This window comes from Palaemon carinicauda, chromosome 19 (genome assembly GCF_036898095.1).
Source record: "Palaemon carinicauda isolate YSFRI2023 chromosome 19, ASM3689809v2, whole genome shotgun sequence".
NCBI lineage: Eukaryota > Metazoa > Arthropoda > Malacostraca > Decapoda > Palaemonidae > Palaemon > Palaemon carinicauda.
The window spans coordinates 126,585,120-126,606,317 of NC_090743.1; the positions used below are offsets into that span (position 1 = coordinate 126,585,120).

Genomic DNA, 21,198 nt, shown 5'->3' on the forward strand with positions numbered 1-21,198 from the left:
GTATATGTATATATATATATATATATATATATATATATATATATATATATATATATATATATATATATATATATATATATTTGTATATATGTATATATATTGTTACAGGATTTTAGGTGGAAGCATTCACACTGGCACTCCGGTCCACTTTCGCTCCAGTCTCGCTCTAGTCACGATAGGAAAAAATCAATATGCACAAAAACAGACTAATGTTCACTGCGTAAATACTCTTTCCTATTATCAATGAACAATATTCCTATGCAATTATGCTTTTTCCTTATATTTATAATTCTGCAAGACAGTGATAGGAACGAGAGCGAGCTGGAGGCGCGAACTCCTAGTACTGGTGCGTGACTGGACCAATAGTGTGAATCAACCCTAAATGTCTCGACTCTTCTCGGGTTAACCTCACCAACACCTTACAGAGAATGAAAAACAAAAAGTAATAGGGACCCTTGAATAATGAGCAGAAGTCTGACGTTATATTACCACGGGCTGGTTCACAATAACTGCTTCAGGCGCTCACAGGCCTAGGAATTTGCCAGTGTTGTAACATAGCCACCCTTTAACTTAACTTTTCCAGTCATTATCGCATTTCAATAGGATAAGGGCAGTACGTTCTTTGAATTGTAATGGTTTTCACCATGCTTTATGTATTTTCATCATCAGAGAAGTAATTTTTCTTACGAGACTACACCGTACAACCTTTAATCTCCATTTGGCTCTTGCAGGTATTTACATGTCACTTAATAAAGTAATTGCGGACGATGCAAGACGAGTGTCTAGCGTCTGTAGCCATTTGTTCCTGAACAAGACTCACAACCCAGAACCTTCAAGAGGTAACATACTCCTACTCGGCTCCATGGGAAGAAGTGGATCTAGTTTCTTAGGAGGGCTGCTCAGTTCCCTGCCAGGGGTATTCTACTACTTCGAACCCTTCTACAACTTCCAACAGTGGGGAATGCATTCTCAAGCTTTGGCCGTGCAGAGTTTGAAAGAACTCTACCACTGTAACTACTCGGGACCAGTATATAAAGCCATCAGGGCTCGAGGCTCAAAGTCACTCAGGCACTGGTCTTTTAATTCGTGCCATTCAAAACAGGCGTGTTTTAACATACCGCGTCTTTCGAAGATTTGTTCAAGAGAACCCATCCGGTTGGTGAAAACCATCCGGACTAGGGTTTCTTGGCTGTTGCCTTTACTCCAGGACCAGGACTTGAATCTGCATGTGATCCATATCGCGAGGGACCCGAGGGCCTCTATCATCTCGAACTGGAAAGCTGGCTGGAACGTCAGTCCTAAGAATCTTTGTGAAGGTCTCCTGGAGGACCTGCAGTATGGCCCACATCTTCGGGAGATTATGCCCAGCAGGTAGAGTACGCTGTTAAAAAAAAACCGTGGTTTTAATCAGAAATTCTCCGTAAAAATATACTGTCCTCAACTGTATTTCAGTAAAATACAGGCGACCGTAATTTTACCATAATTTGTTATTATCTTTTACGGGTTGGTGATCGTAATATCCCTCCTTAACGTCAATATAACCATTTTTGAAACGGTAAAAATCCTGGAATAAATGATGCCAGGCATTTACCGTTTTTTTAATACAAATTTTCAACGGTGTACACCATTAGAAATTTGTATTAAAAAAACGGTAAAAGAGTGGCAACATTTATTCCAGGATTTTTACCGTTTCAAAAACGGTTATATTGGCGTAAAAGATTGATATTACGGTCACCAAACTGTAAAGGAAGATAACAAAGAAAGGTAAAATTATGGTCGTCTGTATTTTACTGAAATACGGTTGAGGACAATATATTTTTACGGAGAATTTTCGATAAGAATTGCGTTTATTATTCTAACAGTGTATATTATCATCAATCTTCAGATCCCAAATGGTAAAAGTTATTATTTAACTTAATGTAATAGTTGTCATTGTTATTATTCTTCTTTGGATCTTGGTCAAATAGAACAAATGAAAACACTTGACTCATCATATCACCAGAGCACAATCTAAATCACCGCTTTTATTGACATACCAATTTCCATGCAAAATATATGCAAATCTATAAATGAATTATAGCCTCTTTGTCCAGTGACATATTGGATTTCGTCTTTCAGAATCTTAATTACATTACTGCCTTTCTGAAAATGAACTAACAAAATGAAAACCTGGTTAATAAGGAATTCCACTCTGTTTTAATCGCCACCCCGCCCCCCCACCAAAAAAAAAAAAAAAAAAAAAAAAAAATCCAAATGGCAGTTGATCCAAATGTCAAAGGTGAGGTTTTGGGATATTCTTAAGTTGTTCCCATATTTATGAAAACTTTTCATTTCTTTTAATTGAGAAAAATGATTGAATTGTATATTCATATTTATCTGTCTTATTATTATTATTATTATTATCATCATCATCATTATTATTATTATTATTATTATTATCATTATTATTATTATTGCTATTATCATTAGCATTATTATTATTATTATTGATATTATCATCATCATTATTATTATTATTGTTATTATTATTATTATTATTATCATTATTATCATTATCATTACTATTATCATTAGCATTATTTTATTATTATTATTATTATTATTATTATTATTATTATTAATAGCCTACTACTAGCTAAGCTACAACTCGAGTTGGAAAAGCCGGACGCTATAAGCCCGAGGCTCCAACAGGGAAAAATAGCCCAGCGAGGAAAGGAACCAATTGCCAGCTGGTTAATATATTCTCTATACCAATTTTCAAACAAAACAGCAAGACAGTTTATCGTGGTTTAAACGGTCTCTTGCAGATATATAGCCGTGAGATACGAAGACGTCTGCGCTGATCCCCGAACGGTGGCAAGGAACATCCTGCACTTTTTGGGGTATAGTGAGATCCCGCAGTCCACCATCAAGTACGTTCCATTTCAGTTATTATTGAAACTCATAATATATTAACATTGAAATTGTGATAATTATTATTATTAGTTATTGAAATTATTAATTTTATGAAAATTATTGAAATCATTAATATAATAATTATAAAAATAATTAATATTATTAATAGTGTTAATATAATCATTGTAAAAATTATTACTATTATTGATATTAGAATTATTAATATAATTATTATATGATTTCACTATTATTGATACTATTAAAATTATTAATATAATAATTATAAAAATCATTACTATTATTGATATTATTAAAATTATTAACATTATAATAATTTTAAAAAATATTACTATTATTGAAATTACTAGAATTATTAATATTATAATGATTATAAAAATTATTGATATTATTGATATTAAAATTATTAATATAATAATTATAAAAAAGATATTCCTAATATTGATACTATTAAAATGATCAATATTATGATAATTATAAAATCATTACCATCATTGATATTATTGAAATTATTATTATAGTAATTATGAAAATTATTGCTTTTATTGATACTATTAAAATTATAATAATTATGAAAAATATTACTTTTATTGTTACTATTAAAAATTATGAATATCATAATAATTATAATAATTATTACTATTATTTATATTAAAATTACTAATATAATCATTACGAAAATTAGTTCTATTATTGATATTAGTAATATTGTAATAACCATGGACATATTACTATTATTGATATTAAAATTAAAATGATAATTATAATTTTTTTTTTATTTTTGATACTATTACAATTATCAATATTACGATAATTATGGTAATTATTACTATTATTAATTTTGAAATTATTGATATTATAATAATTAAATATAATATAGATAACAAAGTTGTTAGAATTATTATTTTTTACTGAAATTGCTAAAAGAAAATTTAAGATTACTAAAATTATAATTATTATTGAAATTATTATCAGAATTATTGCAATTAAAATTATGAAATTATTAAAATAATTATGAATTTTATTAAAATGATAATCATAAAAATTAAAATCAGAATTATTTTTATCAATGAAATAACTAAACTAATCAATCATTTGCATTTATGTTTCCCTAAATTAGCTAATATGCTCAAAACTAGTGTACACGATCTGTCAAAAATACAATTATATATTGAGATAGCATGCACACACAGATTCAACCCTTCCCACCCCCTTCCCCTTTCCTAACTACAACACTGCAGTTGGGATTTCCGAGTGTATCTCCCATGGTACCCCATCTCACCAGGGTATGAGTACTCCCCTCTCCCCGGGGGACGGGGATACACCATGTAGTTCTACGTCTGGCAATGCCACTCAGCATGACCAGAAAGATTGTATATAGCTAGTCATTATATATATATATATATATATATATATATATATATATATATATATATATATATATATATATATATATATATATATATATATATATAGCTAACCACTTATTCATTATATAGATTAGTTAAATAATGAAAAATATTTTCTAGTTTGATATAAAAATTCATAGATGAATAATATGTGAAAATGGAAAAATATAGAATATAACATAATACAGAACAGTTCTTGGCGTAAACTCGATTTTTGGTTCTTAGCCATAAGTATATTATACGCATCTGATTCTTAACTGCTCACTCCGCAAAATGAGATTGCGAGTACTCTATCTCAAAATAGATAGGAAGCAAAGCTTCTTGGCTTTACTTATTACTTTAATTTAGCTTTCTTATGTGTAGGCCATAGATGATATTTATGTTTTTAGGCTATAATTAACAACATTTTAATGAAAATCTGCATCTTTAATTTTATCCAATTCTGCAGTGAAATCTGTTAGGATAAGTTATCAGGTTTGGCAACTATTGCAATACGTTTGGTATTTTTAAATTCTTTCAGATGCATTGCCCTACAGTACTTATATATCGGAACAGATCCCTGCTATGATTTTGCAACATACCTACGCTTATATCTTGTTCCATTAACTGTCTTAATTTTTGGCATGAAAATAAATGTTCTGTATAATCTTCTTCTTCTTTGTTGACAATAACTTCACGTTCGTACCCCCTTGTATTGTTCATAGAGTCTGCACGATCTACGACTTTCCTGGGTCACACGGCAAATTCAATGGCTACTCGCAGCCTTTAAATGTTAAATTGGTGTGACATGAACACGAAATTGCTAAGTTTTGTAGCAATAGAAATGGAGAAAAATAATATGGCTTATGAAATTTCTCTTGAAATCAATCTGATTCGTTCTTAACAGTGAAAAATATATAATTTTATAGCATAGGGGATTCGTTGGTTTATAACTCTGCCACCAGAATATCACAGGTCATCGACGATTGAAATAAATTAATGTTGTCTTATGTAATGTACTTGAGGCTAAATTATTTACATATTTTGTATAATAATAAAATTTAAAGTACTTATAATCGTATCTTATCATTCGTAAAAAAAAAATTAAGGTCTAGGAAATGAACGTAACTTTATATATATATATATATATATATATATATATATATATATATATATATATATATATATATATATATATATATATATATATATATATATATATATACACACACACACACACACACACACACATATATATATATATATATATATATATATATATATATATATATATATATATATATATATATATATATATATATATATATATATGAGAATTTATTTTTTATTTAAATGTTTTGAGTGGGTACTTAGTCCAGGAAAGTCTCCCTACGCCAGTTACACAAAGATCATCAGGGGAGGATAATGAGCACTTACACTCGGGGCACAAACACCCTGCTAATAACTTTACTGACGCAGTTCCCTAACCATCACTCTTAAATACTAAAAGGGGAAATTATACTCTTTCCAGAGGCCGCAAAACTCCACACGTGAAAATAAAAGTAATACAATGGCCTACTCTAGCTTTGTCGGGTCTATAGTCATCTTCACTCTTAGGCTCTGTTGCGACTCCGTCCCAGTGACATGCTGGACAGGAATCTTACGATAATGTAATTAGAGACAATAACGAAAATGGGAGCAGTGATGTAAAGTAAAGCTTAAAACTTTAAAGATATGGATCTTTACCTTCGAAGCAGATATTCAATAATAAGTCCCTCGCTAACACCCCCTTTTCCAAGTTACTTACTCCTTTCAAATATCGGGTATTCTGTCCCGCGATCAAATATTCATAATAGACACATTGAAATAAATGAGGGAGTAAAAATACGAAGAGAGGTTTAATTAACCTAATATTGATTTATTATACAAAGTTACATTAAAAGAAAACGGACATCTTAACAAGAAATAAAGGTATCAAAACAAAGTGTGAGGTAAGAGCAATTCAAAATAATAAAAATTGGTTGGTTAGACACGTGGTCTGCAATAATCAATAATCAGAACTTAGGTCGGACTCGTGGCCCATGTGACCCAGAGACTGTGCTAGTCTCAAAAGCAAAAAAATGATATAAAAAAATATATATACACACAATCCCACCTGCACTCCTTAGAATACTGTCCTTTGCCCTTGACTGGCTCACCCCTAAAATTCTCACTTTGGCAGCTAGAGTTTAACAGGCTCTTCTTCTTTTCTATCTCTACGACCGGCTGGACTCCTCTGTGAGTCGAGTTTTGGGGAGGGGGTGGGGGGGGGGTGAGCCAGAGGTGCACAGATCCACTCACTGGCCAGTCAACCAAGTAGGTCAGACTGCCACAATTGCTTCTGCACGAATAGGGTGATGATAGGGTCGATAGGATCACCTCGCTTCACCTTTCCAGACAGGTGAGGGTCACGATGCGCACGGTAACCCAGTGGAGGTGCCATATCGGGACTTTAGGACAGGACAATATATTGTTGCAAGGAGTGCATAGGAGGCAGGATTTTGTACTAAATACTTACAGGAATCTTGCTGCTCTAAGGGAGTTTATATATACAACAATCCTACCTATTCTGGCTTGCTAAAAATTAATTGTTAAAATGAGAAATAAGCAATGGGCTGGTGCGATGGGCATATATCTTAAAATTAACAAACCATAATTGGTATTGAGAAATAAAAGATGAATTACAGTTAGCTACGTTAGAAATTATATTTAAATCAGTTTAATATTTAATCTCGACACACGTAATTCGAGGAAAGAACCAACATACGCCGGGATAAGGCCTTTGCTGGGCGTATCTTCGCTGTGATGTCACCAGCATGGCGTACGCTATTGTCAATAAGTTTATTTCATTTAGAATAGTTTTCCAGATGTTTTGGTAAAGAAAACTTAATGTAGGAGAGAACGTTTAAGGGGTAACTACAGTATTATTAGGAGAGAGCCAAAAATACGAATGCAAGAAGAAGAGTGAAGAAAAATTCTTCATATATATATATATATATATATATATATATATATATATATATATATATATATATATATATATATATATATATATATATATATACATATATATATATATATATATACATATATATATATATATATATATATATATATATATATATATATATATATATATATATATATATATATATATATATATATATATATAGATATATATATATATATATATATATATATGTATGTATGTATGTATATATATATATATATATATATATATATATGTATGTATGTATATATATATATATATATATATATATGTATATATATATATATATATATATATATATATATATATATATATATATATATATATATATATATATATATATAATTTCTTTTTTTACTGATCTAGTGACAAGAAAATTTATGCCACTCCAATAAGCTGAACAACTATTTATTTACCTATTTTTGACACTTTCCAGCATCATGCCACGCCAGTATGCACGATGTAGGCCTATCATGTAAGCATATAGCTGATGAAAGCAAACAAGATCATGTCTCTTTAGTGATAAATTCCCTTTAGATCTTAACATTACACGTCTTCAACTTCCGCAGATTCCTGGACAAAACTACGTCGAGGAATAGTTCTCCAAAAGATGCTTACAGCCTCCAGAGAAACTCCACCGAGCAGCAACAGAAGTGGAGGAAGTACATCCGAGATAGTGAACTTCATGATGTCGAGAACGCCTGCTCTGATGCCATCCGCCATCTTGGATTCAATCTGTTCGGAAATATGAACACCACAAGAAACATGACATTTCCTCTTTTTAACGACTCCTTTACAAATACTTTGTTTTCTTATGAAGATTGCGTTAATGTTGACGGATCAACTAGAGATAATCTACTCACTTAGGGTACTTTTCTTTAGGCATATTAATCTTTGAAATAACTTTCAAACTTTTTTCTTTTCTTTTTTGTAAGCAAAGCTCCCCATTGTGGACGGGCTTTCAACTAATAACACATCATTTTTGTTTTCAAACAAATTACAAAATATTACAACACAGTTTGCAAACTATCTCAATTTCAAAGACAGGTTGCAGAGTACTAGGATGTTGCATGTAAATATGAGAGTAGTACACATTCGTTTAGCTCAAAATATAAAAAAAATTATCATCCTCTGTCAAAGAAGTCAGAGACAAATATTGTCTTTATTTTAATAGAGTAGGATTTATGATTAGCAAAGACAAAATACTTCATAGCTGTGCCTCATCACATATAATTATATTTATTCTTTTATATAGATGTGCACATATATTTATAAAGTGTTGATATATATATATATATATATATATATATATATATATATATATATATATATATATATATATATATATATATATATATATATATATATATATATATATATACTGGGATAATCAATTATCACTAAATGGTAATATAAAACGCATTCTAGCTGTTGTTACGCATGTAAAGTTACAGAATAATATGGACAAATAAACCACATGAAACTCATGTACCATTTTATTTAACTCCTCATCCAACTCCATTATACACAGTCTTTCTTTTAAAGTTTTTTGGTCATGAAGAATGTCTAGCATATTGTGTGTGTGTGTGTGTGTGTGTATATATATATATATATATATATATATATATATATATATATATATATATATATATATATATATATATATATATATATATATATATATATACATATATATATATATATATATATATATATATATATATATATATATATATATATATATATATATATATATATATATATATATATATATATATATATATGCACATAAGAAATGCGTTAATTTTCGTCCTTACTAAGTCCTTCGTTGCTGTTGGTATATTATGTTCTTTTAACTTTTCAGCCAACTGTTTGGTTGCCACTCTAATGCAAAATAGGGTTTACATTGGTAAAGACAGGTTATAAATATCATTTATTTCAAGTATGAAAATAATCCAATAATAATTCTTCAAACAACATAATGACCTTATTTTCTACTAATACTTTGTAGGTGAAAATATAAGAAGAAAGTCAGTGTAAAGACGTAGTCTCCCACAGGGTTGCCAGTTTGGCCTTTTTTCCGGCCAAAAAAAACTCAAATTTGACCTTTTGTATTTAAATAGGTTGGCCTTTAGTAATATGAAAAAAGCCGGCCCTTAAATACTATATTTTTGACCTTTTTCTATTAATGGGTTGACCTTTTAAAGCCTCTGTTGATTAGAAATTGACCTTTTCTCATTTATAAAACCTGGCAACCCTGGTCTCCCAGGGCCTCTGCTATCTAGCGTAAAACGCAAAAGAAGAAGACAAGTAAACATGGTAAGGGGCGGGGCTTACGCAAAGTCCGAAAGAGATGAGAATATTGATGTCAGTTAGGTAAATATAATTTATATTTTATATAATTCTGTCACCCCTTTCCTCGAATTTATCAAAGGAGTTATTGAAGATCTTACAAAGCAATAGGAAACGCTGTAAATCTTAGTTGTTATAATACAGATGACGAAACTCGTTCGTTCCAAGCGGTGATGGCATGTGTCCAAGCGATTGACGTCATTTTGGTCAAATTTCAAGCCAACAATGATACTGAAAATACTTCATCAGCAACCCAGGTGCTCCCATCCACTCTGTACCGGAATGTCATTGTGTTTGGTGCCAAATTGTCACAAGTTGGCGATGTTTACCGAAGAAAAACTGCTTCGTTGCAATTTACTGAACTGTCCCTTATCCTACCTGGGTAGACTATCCTAGCCAAGTTCTCGCCTTAGTCTGTGAGAAACGCAATTGACCCCGTACGACTTGTCGAACTTTTGAAAATTTGTTTTGTGTAGTGTGGCTGATGTAAGGAAATTCACAACTTTCGTAGTGCCTTTTAGGGTGTATGTATGAAAGCGGCCACCTGTATGTATTATTAAGTCTACCTTAGAGTATGGCAGTGTAAGGGGGGTGGGGGGCATAGGGGGACGTCAGTGCACCTCCCCCCCCTTAGGTAAGTAGGTAAGGTCATGGTTTGTGAGTTAGGTTAGGGGGGAAAGTTTAGGTTAGTTGATGTCCATCTTTAATGAACGTGTGAGGAACTGGCCTCTCACATACAAAGGCTCCTACCTTTTTTAGGCCACTCGTGAAAGCTAATTTTATTTTTGCAATGGATAATGGATACCTTGATTTATATTGGGTTAACTAATTTTATTTTATTTGAAGTGCCCGCATAATCTCATTAGTGAAGTTGTACTCAGTCTGGGTGTAAAATTTCAAAAATTATGACTGAAAAACCACATTTTGAATAGGAAATAATACAAGAACAACATCTAACCTAAGGTTCCCTACCTAATCATTCTTATCCCCCCCCCTTAGACCTCTGTACCCCTAGCATACCCAAACACTTAAGTCTCAACTCTGTTTATTTTCCTAACACCTTCAGTTCTGAGAAGGTAACACTAAATTATAAGTTTTTAAATATTTAACTTAGCCGGTGAACATATAATAGCTGCTGCTCCAGCGGCTCGACAGAAAACACACACAAAAACTCGCGAGCGATCGCTATGAAGGTTGCGGGTGTGCCCACCAGCGCCAACTATCGGCCAGATACCGCATATACATGTAAAGAGACCCAATTTTTTCTCTGTCGGCCTTAACGACAAGACGTATCAATACTCGCTGTATAACCTGGAGTTTTCTCAACATATTTGGTGAAGTACTTCCTTTTGGTTTGAGCTTTCGCAGTGCAGGTGTTTTATCTTCAACTTAAATCTTGAACTCGTTTTTGGATAGATTTAATTTTTGATGACTTTGGATTGTTTTTTGGACTTTCTTTGACTTTTAAATGGCCGACCCTTCCCTTAGTACGGAAGTGTGTTTTAGGCTTTTAGCAATTATCTTATCACGTTATTAATTAATTATAGATTTTCCTCTATATATTTTATATCTCAACCGCCTTTATTAGGCCTCTTCGATTAGCTTTCCATTTATAATAAACATCAAGATAAATTTTAATGATTTGTTTATATGCGACCTTTCCTGAGAGTAGGCGGTCCTAACTTGGAAACCGAAGTTAAACAACGTTGAGCCCTTTCAATCGTAAATAACTTTTACAGAGCAAATTATTTAAAACTTATTAAATGAATATTTTTTAGTAGATATTTTATGAAAGATTTTCTTTGAATAGTCTTCGTACTGTTTCAAAGATGAACTAACGTTTAGTTTATTTATGCTACGCAGTTTGCGCTCTATCGTTACGATAGAGAGAGAGAGTATCACGGTTTCACTTTGCAGAAAGAGTAAATCGATTCTGACGTTTTGTTCATTCTTTTTTCAAAGCTTAAATGTTTTAAATACTATTTTAAAGGAACTTTTTAATTGAAAAACCTTTCAGTTTTTTCCTTTGGTTAAATAACCTGTTTATTGACGAAAGGTAAGTGGGCTCTTCTCTTCGGTGCGAAATCAAGAGAGAGAGAGAGAGAGAGATAGAGACGGAGAGAGAGAGAGAGGAGAGAGAACGTTCCGATCTTTATTCTCGTCCCAAGCGAGTAACGTTGTTCTCGAGTCAGTTTTTTACTCTCGTCCCTAGTCTCTGTACGGGGAGAAAGGATAAAACGTTTTTAGTTTTTATTCTCGTCCCAAGGCACTGTACGGTGAGAGATTGAAAACGTAGTTTTGAATGAACTAGTGTTTAGTCTCCTTCCCAGCCACTGATCTTTTTATCTTAAAATATGTTTACTGTTTTTTGCTTGTATTAATGTGCTTACATTATACGACTGATTTCGCAATTATAACCTTTTGATGAGGGTAGAATTGCGTGCTTCAGGTAGAAATCAGTTTTATTCATACCTAATGTGAATTGTTAAAAAATTCGATTTCAGTGAATTAAGTGCAAAACAGAAAATCGTAGTGATAAAGTGATAATTGCGCAAAGTGTTATCAGTGTTGCGACCGAGGGTTCGTCTGTTCGTGCCTGTCGTTCGCCTAGTCCGAGACCTCTTGCAAGCTCCCAAGCCCAGGGGAGAAGTAATGTCGTACGACTTATGGGTTCGAGAGGACTTGATCAGCGAACAGACGTTCCCTCTATGGTTTCAGGCGTGTCTCATCAACACCGCCCCTACCATAAGACGAGCGAGACGATTTTCTCCTCGTCATCCGAAGGCTTTTCGCATAAGAAACCGTGGAACAAGGTTTCGAGGCCCTTTAAGCGAAAGTCAGTCCTTTCAGGACAGGTCCAGCGTCCTGGTTTTAACTATTAGGACAGCTCTGACCCTATGCAGTCATCGGAAGACTGCTTGCCGCCTAAACAAAAGCGTAACACAGGCTCCGAGAGTCTTTTTGTAGGCAAGGTTTTGCAGTCACAGACGTTACCCTCGTCTCTTACCGCAACCATTCCCGTTGATCCTAAATGGGTTGTACGGCAAGACATGCAGAATAAGCTTGCCTCTCTTATGGAGGACTATTCTGCTGAGCAGGTTCACGATGATCCTCGCCGCTTAGCTGATCGAGATCCTGGCCGTCAGCCACCCAAACGAACCTTTGCTCGTCCTGTTGACGTTGACGTTACAAAGTCACGTCAGTCACGTTTTGTAGAGCCTCACTCGATGCAGTCCAGTGTTGACTTTCAGCCGCTTGTGGACGTTCAGCCGCTGCCGCATGCTCTTGTTGACGTTCAGGACGTTCGCCAACCAGCGAAGTTGACTTGTTTTGACGTTGAGCGTCAAGCACCGCAGTCAAGAGTTGTTTTGACTGCTCAGTCTAGGCAGTCGAGGCAGTCTCGAGTTGACGTCGAGCGTCCTCCCGCACCTGTTGGTTGTTGCTGGTCAGTCCTTTAAGCAGTTACATGACATAGCGTCCTTGACTGCTACTGTTGCTTCTTTGCGTGTGGACTCTGTTTGTCAAGCATTGCCACCACGGCAGGTCTCTCCCTTGCTTGAGACTCGGCTATTGTCGGACAAGGTTCCTTCAGATGAGGAAGTTGCTGTTCCCCCTCCTACTGATATTCCCTTGAGGACTCTGTCAGACGGAGAGGAGCCTAAAGCTGCTCAGCCCTCTATGGACTTTAAATAAATCATGCTGATTTTTAAGGATCTTTGTCCGGATCTTTTTGTAACTGCTGCTCCTCGTTCGCCTAAACGTCAGAGTTTACACTAGGCCTAGCTACTTCGAAGCCGTTGTTTTATAAGCTAGTGCTCTCTCGCTCTTCTAAGAGAGCTTTACGTTTGCTAGGCGACTGGTTTATCACCAGGAGGAGTTTGGGGGAGACAGCCTTTGCTTTCCCTACTTTTAAGCTGGCTTATAGAGCGAGAGTCTGATATGACACGGGAGAAGTTCTCGGCTTGGGAGTTCCTGCCTCTGCCCAGATAGACTTCTCAAACCTCATAGACTCTCCCTGGCGCCTGGCCATGAAACGCTCCAAGATTTTATGGTCGACTTCAGAGCTAGACCATCTCCTGTTAGGAGTTTTCTCGAGCGTTTGAAGTTTTGCTGTACAATTATGTCATGCATAAACAAGGCTTTCAGGGATGGCTCCAATGATCTGACAGCCACGTTCTCTGCAGGAACAAGTCCCTCAGGGATGGCTCCAATGATCTGGCAGCCATGTTCACTGCAGGAGTACGTAAGAGGCAAGTGCGCTCAATGTGTTCATTGTCAAGACAAACTTCACGATGAAGTCTACCAGGCTGTCTTGACAGCATTAATGGAAGGCGACTGGATGGTCTCTCTCGACCTTCAGGAGGCATACTTCCACATTCCTATACACCCGGATTCCCAACCGTTTCTGAGGTTTGTTTACAGGAATGTGGGGTACCAGTTTCGAGCCCTGTGCTTTGGCCTCAGTCCTGCTCCTCTCGTGTTTACGAGGCTCATGAGGAATGTGGCAAAATCCCTCCATCTATCGGGGATCCGAGCCTCCCTGTACTTGGACGACTGGCTTCTCAGAGCATCGTCCAGTCTTCGCTGTCTACAGGATCTACATTGGACGTTGAGTCTGGCCAGGGAGTTGGGACTTTTGGTCAACCTAAAAGTCCCAACTGATCCCATCCCAGATTATTCTATATTTGGGGATGGAGATTCGCAGTCCAGTTTTTTTTTTTTTTTTTTTCGTCTGCCACCGAATAGAACAAGCCCTGCTCGAAGTCCAACTAATGCTGAAAAGAAAACGTTTGTTCAGTCAGGAGTTGGAACAGTCTCGTAGGGACTCTCTCATCCCTGGAGCAGTTTGTCTCACTAGGGAGACTACACCTTCTGCCTCTCCGGTTCCATCTAGCCTCTCACTGGAACTAGGACAAGACGTTAGAGACGGTATCATTCCCAGTCTCCGAACCAGTAAAGGCATGCCTGAAATGGTGGGACAGCAATATCAGTCTGAGAGAGGGACTATCCCTAGCAGTCAAGAACCCAAACCACGTGTTGTTCTCAGACGCGTCGGATTTGGGTTGGGGTGCGACCCTGGACGGTCGGGAATGCTCGGGTCTGTGGACCTCAAGTCAGAAGAGCATGCACATCAACGGCAAGGAGCTATTAGCAGTCCACTTGGCCTTGATGATATTCGAAAGCTTCTTCGAAACTAAGTGGTAGAGGTCAACTCAGACAACACCACAGCTTTGGCGTACATCTCCAAGCAAGGAGGCACACACTCCTCCACGCTGCTCGCGATCGCAAGGGACCTTCTCTTATGGTCAAGAAATCGAGGCATCTCCCTGTTGACGAGATTCATCCAGGGGGACTTGAACGTCTTGGCAGACTGTCTCAGTCGGAGGGGTCAGGTGATAGCCACGGAATGGACCCTCCACAAGGACGTGGACAAGAGTCTTTGGGCTACTTGGGGTCAACCCACCATAGACCTCTTTGCCTCCTCGTTGACCAAAAGGTTACCAATCTATTGCTCTCCAGTCCTAGATACAGAAGCAATCCACATAGACGCGTTTCTACTGGATTGGTCTCTTCTGGACTTATATGCATTCCCACCATTCAAGATAGTCAACAAGGTACTGCAGAAGTTCGCCTCTCACGAAGGGACAAGGTTGACGTTGGTTGCTACCCTCTGGCCCGCGAGAGAGTGGTTCACCGAGGTGCTTCAATGGCTGGTAGACTTTCCAAGAAGTCTTCCTCTAAGGGTAGATCTGTTACGTCAGCCCCACGTAAAGAATGTCCATCAAAGCCTCCCCGCTCTTCGTCTGACTTCCTTCAGACTATCGAAAGACTCTCAAGAGCTCGAGGCTTTACGAAGGAGGCAGCCAGTGCGATTGCAAGAGCGAGGAGAGCTTCTACCATTAGAGTATACCAGTCGAAGTGGGAAGTCTTTCGAGACTGGTGCAAGTCAGCATCTGTGTCCTCGTCCAGTACCTCTGTAGCCCAAATCGCAGATTTTCTTTTACATCTGAGAAAGGTTCGCTCCCTTTCAGCTCCCACGATTAAGGGCTACAGGAGCATGTTGGCTTCGGTCTTTCGACATAGAGGCTTAGATCTTTCCAACAATAAAGATCTCCAAGATCTCCTTAAGTCTTTCGAGACCTCTAAGGAACGTCGTTTGGCAACTCCTGGATGGAACTTAGACGTGGTCCTAAGGTTCCTTATGTCAGACAGGTTTGAGCCATTACATTCAGCCTCCCTGAAGGATCTCACCCTCAAGACACTTTTCCTAGTGTGCTTGGCTTCGGCTAAAAGGGTCAGTGAACTTCATGCCTTCAGTAAGAACATCGGCTTTTCTACAGAAAAAGCCACTTGTTCACTTCAACTTGGTTTCCTGGCCAAAAATGAACTGCCTTCTCGTCCTTGGCCTAAATCTTTTGATAGTCCTTGCTTATCAGAGATCGTAGGCAACGAACTGGAAAGAGTATTATGTCCTGTTAGAGCTCTTAAGTTCTATTTAGCTCGTACTAAGTCATTACGAGGTAAATCTGAGGCATTATGGTGCTCAGTTAAGAAACCATCATTGCCTATGTCAAAGAATGCTTTGTCATATTTTATCAGATTTTTAATACGAGAAGCTCATTCTCACTTGAATGAGAAAGACCGATGTTTGCTTAAGGTTAAGACGCACGAAGTTAGAGCTATAGCAACCTCCGTGGCCTTCAAGCAAAATAAATCTCTGCAAAGTATTATGGACGCGACTTTTTGGAGAAGCAAGTCAGTGTTCGCGTCATTTTACTTAAAAGATGTCCAGACTCTTTACGAGGACTGCTACACACTGGGTCCATTCGTTGCAGCGAGTGCAGTAGTGGGTGAGGGTTCTACCACTACATTACCCTAATTCCAATATCCTTTTTTCAATATTTAACTTAGCCGGTGATTATATAGCTGCAACTCTGTTGCTCGACAGAAAACTCTAAGGTAAAACTCGCCAGCGATCGCTACACAGGTTGCGGGTGTGCCCAACAGCGCCATCTGTCGACCAGATACCCAGTTCTCAGTGTAAACAAAGACTCAATTTTCTCTCTGTCGTGCTATCGACAAGACGTACTTACTCGCTGTTGCTAAACTGGAGTTTTTTCACAACTAATTGGTGAAGTACTTTATTCTAGTTTTGAGCTTTCGCTGTGCAGGGTTTCTCTTCACAAATCCTTGAACTCTTTTTGATAACGGATTTTTTGTTGATGACTTTTTGATAGTTTTTTTAATTCCCCTTTGACCAATTCAAAATGGCTGACCCTTCACAAGTCCCAAAATTTAGGAAGTGCAATGCTAGGGACTGTTCAAGGCGTCTTCCGAAGGCCTCTATCGACCCTCACACTGTTTGTTCCAATTGTCGGGATAAAACCTGTCAATTAGAAGATCGGTGTGAGGAGTGCGTTGGGCTTTCGGAATTCGATTTTATCGAATTCCAAAAGTATACACGTAGGCTAGAGAGAGATAGAGTTAGGAGAAGTTCCTCTCGTTCTATTGATATTTCCTCTCCTCATGCCCCACAACCTATTCCTTCCCCTGTAGTGGTTGCTCCTAATCCCCCTCCTGGCACTCAGGAACCTTCGATGGCTGATATGATGCGTGCCATCCAAGCTCTGGGTGAGAGAGTTGAGTCCCTTGCTAGTGACCGTAATCAGCTCATGGCGGATGTGAAGGAGCTGAAGTGCAAAAGTGCAGTGGGAAGTGATAAAGTGCCGAGTGATAGTGTTGTGGATAGTGTTGCGCTTGAGGGTTCGTCTGTTCGTGCCTGTCGTCCTCCTAGTCCGGGACCTCTTGCAAGCTCCCAAGTCCAGGGGAGAAGCAATGTCGTACGACAAATGGGTTCGAGAGGCTTTAATCAGCGAACAGACGTTCCCTCCGTGGTATCGGGCGTATCTACCCAAGATCGCCCCTGCCTAACTAAGACGAGAGAGCCCATTTATACCTCGTCTTCGGAAGGTGTTTCTCGCAAGAAACCCTGGACCAAGGTCTCACGACCGTTAAAGCGCAAGTCGGTCCCTTCCGCACAAGTCCAACGGCCCAGTTGTAGCCACTGGGTCAGTTCGGACTCGCTGCCGTCATCCGATGACTGCTCACCGCCTAAGAGAGGCAAAGCGGTACCGCTTCAGACAGTTACACCGTCTGTCGCCGCACCTGCTCCTGTAGACCCTAAGTGGTCTCTACTGCAAGACATGCAGTCTAAACTAACGTCTCTTATGCAGGACTTTCGTGCAGAGAAGGTTGCTGCCGCACCAGCTAGTGCAGCTCCTTGCCTACAACCGCCCACACGATCAGTTGTGCGTCCTGTGGACGCTGAGGTAACCTTCTCACGCATACCAGTTGAGAGAGTTCCGCCACCCATGCGTTCCAGTGTGATTTGCCAGCCGCATGTTGACGTTCAGCGACGCACGGAGGTCTCCGTTGACGTTCGTGAGGTTCAACAACCGTCAGAGTTGTTTTGTTTTGACGCGGTGCGTCAACCTCCGCAACCCAGTGTGGTTGCCACTGCTCACCCACATCAGTCCAGACAGTCTGGAGTAGACGCTGTGCGTCCCCGCGCTGCTATGGTTGTTGCCAGCTCACAGACTGGGCAGCAGTTCCATGACGTTGCGTCCGGCTCAGTCACGCATGCACCCGTGCGACCGGACTCAGCTAACCAGCCGTTACCCACTCCGTTGCCGTTCCCTCATCAGTTATCGGATGAGGGACTTTCTGATGATGATGTTGCTGCACACGTAGATGAACCGCATTCAGAACTGGACGAGCCTAAGTCTACGCAACCCTCTTTGGACTTTAGGAAAGTTTTGGCCCTTTTCAAAGAGATGTTTCCGGACCAGTTTATTTCTGTGGCTCTGCGTTCTCCTCCGTCAGAGTTTGTGTTAGGCATGCCGTCAACCACTCCTGCCTTTACTAGACTCGTCCTCGCACGCTCGTCCAAGAGAGCTTTGCGGGTGATAGGAGAATGGCTGCAGTCCAAGAAGAGTTTAGGGAAGACAGCTTTTACGTTTCCCCCTGCTAGACTCTCTTCTAGATCGAGCGTCTGGTATGCCACGGGAGAAGTTCTCGGCTTGGGAGTTCCTGCCTCTGCCCAGGGCGACTTCTCAAGTCTTGTAGACTCTCCCCGCCGCCTTGCCATGAGACGCTCAAAGATATGTTGGTCATCTTCGGACCTGGACCACCTTTTGAAAGGTATCTTTAGAGCCTTCGAAGTTTTTAACTTCTTAGACTGGTGTCTAGGAGCTCTAAGCAGAAAGATCTCTCCGACAGAGAAGGAGACTTCCTTGCTCATTATGTCCTGCATGGACAAGGCCGTACGTGATGGGTCTAATGAGCTTGCTGCATCATTTGTGTCCGGAGTCCTTAAGAAGCGTGAAAACCTATGCTCATTCCTTTCAGCTGGAGTTACACCATGCCAGAGATCCGAACTTCTGTTTGCTCCTCTTTCCAAGTGCCTTTTTCCAGAAGACCTGATTAAGGAAATTGCCGCTTCTTTGATACAGAAGGACACTCACGATCTTGTTGCGTCCTCCGCTCGCAAAGCCACCCCTTTGCCTACCTTGTCAGCTAGACCAAGGATGGACACTCCAGTGTCCCGTTTTATTCCGCCCTTTCGTGGCAGAGCCTCCAGCAGAGGAGGCGCTCGTGCCGAAGGGAAACGAGGAAAGAAGAAAGGAACCAAGTCCTTTAAGGGCAGAGTCTGACTGCCAGCTTCTTCAGACAGCAGTGGGAGCCAGACTCAAGAACTTCTGGCAGACCTGGGAAAAGAGAGGCGCAGATGCGCAATCTGTGAAGTTGCTCAGAGAGGGGTACAAGATCCCTTTTGTACGGAAACCCCCTCTAGCAACGTCCCCCATCGATCTCTCTCCCAGGTACAGAGAGGAAGACAAGAGACGAGCCTTGAAACGGGAAGTGTCTCTTTTACTAGAGAAGGGAGCAGTGGTCAGAGTCTCGGACCTTCAATCTCCGGGATTCTACAACCGACTCTTCTTGGTGTCAAAGAAGACAGGAGGGTGGAGGCCGGTGCTAGACGTCAGTGCTCTGAATGTCTTTGTCACAAAGCAGACGTTCTCCATGGAGACCACGAAGTCAGTCTTAGCAGCGGTCAGAAGGGAAGATTGGATGGTCTCTTTAGACCTAAGGGACGCCTACTTCCACGTCCCCATCCACCCGGACTCCCAACCTTTTCTGAGATTCGTTTTCGAAAAGGTTGTCTTCCAGTTTCAAGCCCTGTGCTTTGGCCTAAGCACAGCTCCTCTTGTGTTTACGAGGCTGATGAGGAATGTAGCCAAATTCCTTCATTTAGCGGACATCCGAGCCTCCCTCTATTTGGACGACTGGCTTCTCAGAGCTTCTTCCAGTCGTCGCTGTCTGAAGGATCTAAAGTGGACTCTAGATCTGACCAAGGAATTGGGTCTCCTTGTCAATATGGAAAAGTCACAACTGGTCCCATCCCAAACTATCGTGTATTTAGGGATGGAGATTCACAGTCTAGCTTTTCGGGCTTTTCCGTCGGCCCCCAGAACAAGCCAAGCCCAGTTATGCATCCAGAACATGCTGAAGAAAGAACAATGTTCAGTCAGGAAGTGGATGAGTCTGATAGGGACGCTATCATCCCTGGAACAGTTCGTGTCATTAGGAAGACTACACCTCCGTCCTCTTCAATACCACCTAGCATTTCATTGGAAAAAGGACAAGACGCTAGAAGCGGTCTCGATCCCCATTTCCGAGAAGGTGAAGTCTTGCCTGACTTGGTGGAAGGACAGTATCAGCCTAAGAGAGGGTCTTCCCCTGGCTGTTCAGACTCCCAACCACGTTCTCTTCTCGGACGCATCGGACGTAGGCTGGGGCGCGACATTAGACGGTCGGGAATGTTCGGGAATATGGAACTCGAGTCAAAGGACAATGCATATCAACTGCAAGGAGCTACTGGCAGTACATCTGGCCTTGAAAAGCTTTGGGTCTCTCCTTCAAGGCAAAGTGGTGGAGGTGAACTCGGACAACACCACTGCTTTGGCCTACATCTCCAAGCAAGGAGGGACCCACTCACTGACGTTGTACGAGATCGCAAGGGACCTGCTCATCTGGTCAAAAGGTCAAAACATATCGCTAGTAACGAGGTTCATCCAAGGCAACTTGAATGTCATGGCAGATTGTCTCAGTCGGAAGGGGCAAGTAATTCCAACAGAATGGACCCTCCACAAGGATGTATGCAAGAGACTTTGGGCCACTTGGGGCCAACCAACCATAGATCTCTTTGCAACCTCGATGACCAAGAGGCTCCCGATATATTGCTCACCAATCCCGGACCCAGCAGCAATTCATATAGATGCCTTTCTCCTAGATTGGTCACATCTAGATCTATACGCATTCCCACCGTTCAAGATTGTCAACAAGGTACTGCAGAAGTTCGCCTCTCACGAAGGGACAAGGTTGACGCTAGTTGCTCCCCTCTGGCCCGCGAGAGAATGGTTCACCGAGGTACTT

The 21,198-nt window shown here is 39.2% G+C and overlaps 2 protein-coding genes across 4 annotated transcripts in view; both read left to right on the plus strand.

The window, feature by feature from the left end:
• The window catches only part of LOC137658842 (carbohydrate sulfotransferase 3-like), an 11,111-nt gene extending 2,483 nt beyond the window's left edge, over window positions 1–8,628 (plus strand). The window contains exons 2-4 of the mRNA XM_068393933.1: window positions 732–1,371; window positions 2,808–2,912; window positions 7,920–8,628. Coding sequence (XP_068250034.1) covers window positions 732–1,371; window positions 2,808–2,912; window positions 7,920–8,217 — 1,043 coding nt within the window. The 3' untranslated portion in view covers window positions 8,218–8,628. The remainder of the gene's footprint in view (window positions 1–731; window positions 1,372–2,807; window positions 2,913–7,919) is intronic.
• A 1,022-nt stretch (window positions 8,629–9,650) lies between these two features.
• The window catches only part of LOC137658844 (glycosaminoglycan xylosylkinase), a 197,407-nt gene continuing 185,859 nt past the window's right edge, over window positions 9,651–21,198 (plus strand). Inside the window, exon 1 of one of the 3 annotated variants that reach the window (XM_068393935.1) lies at window positions 9,651–9,726. The gene's annotated coding sequence lies outside the window, so the exon portion shown is untranslated. Of the gene's footprint in view, window positions 9,727–9,821; window positions 9,960–10,020; window positions 10,189–21,198 lie in introns of those variants that run through there. The other 2 variants (XM_068393937.1, XM_068393936.1) reach the window with 2 other exon arrangements.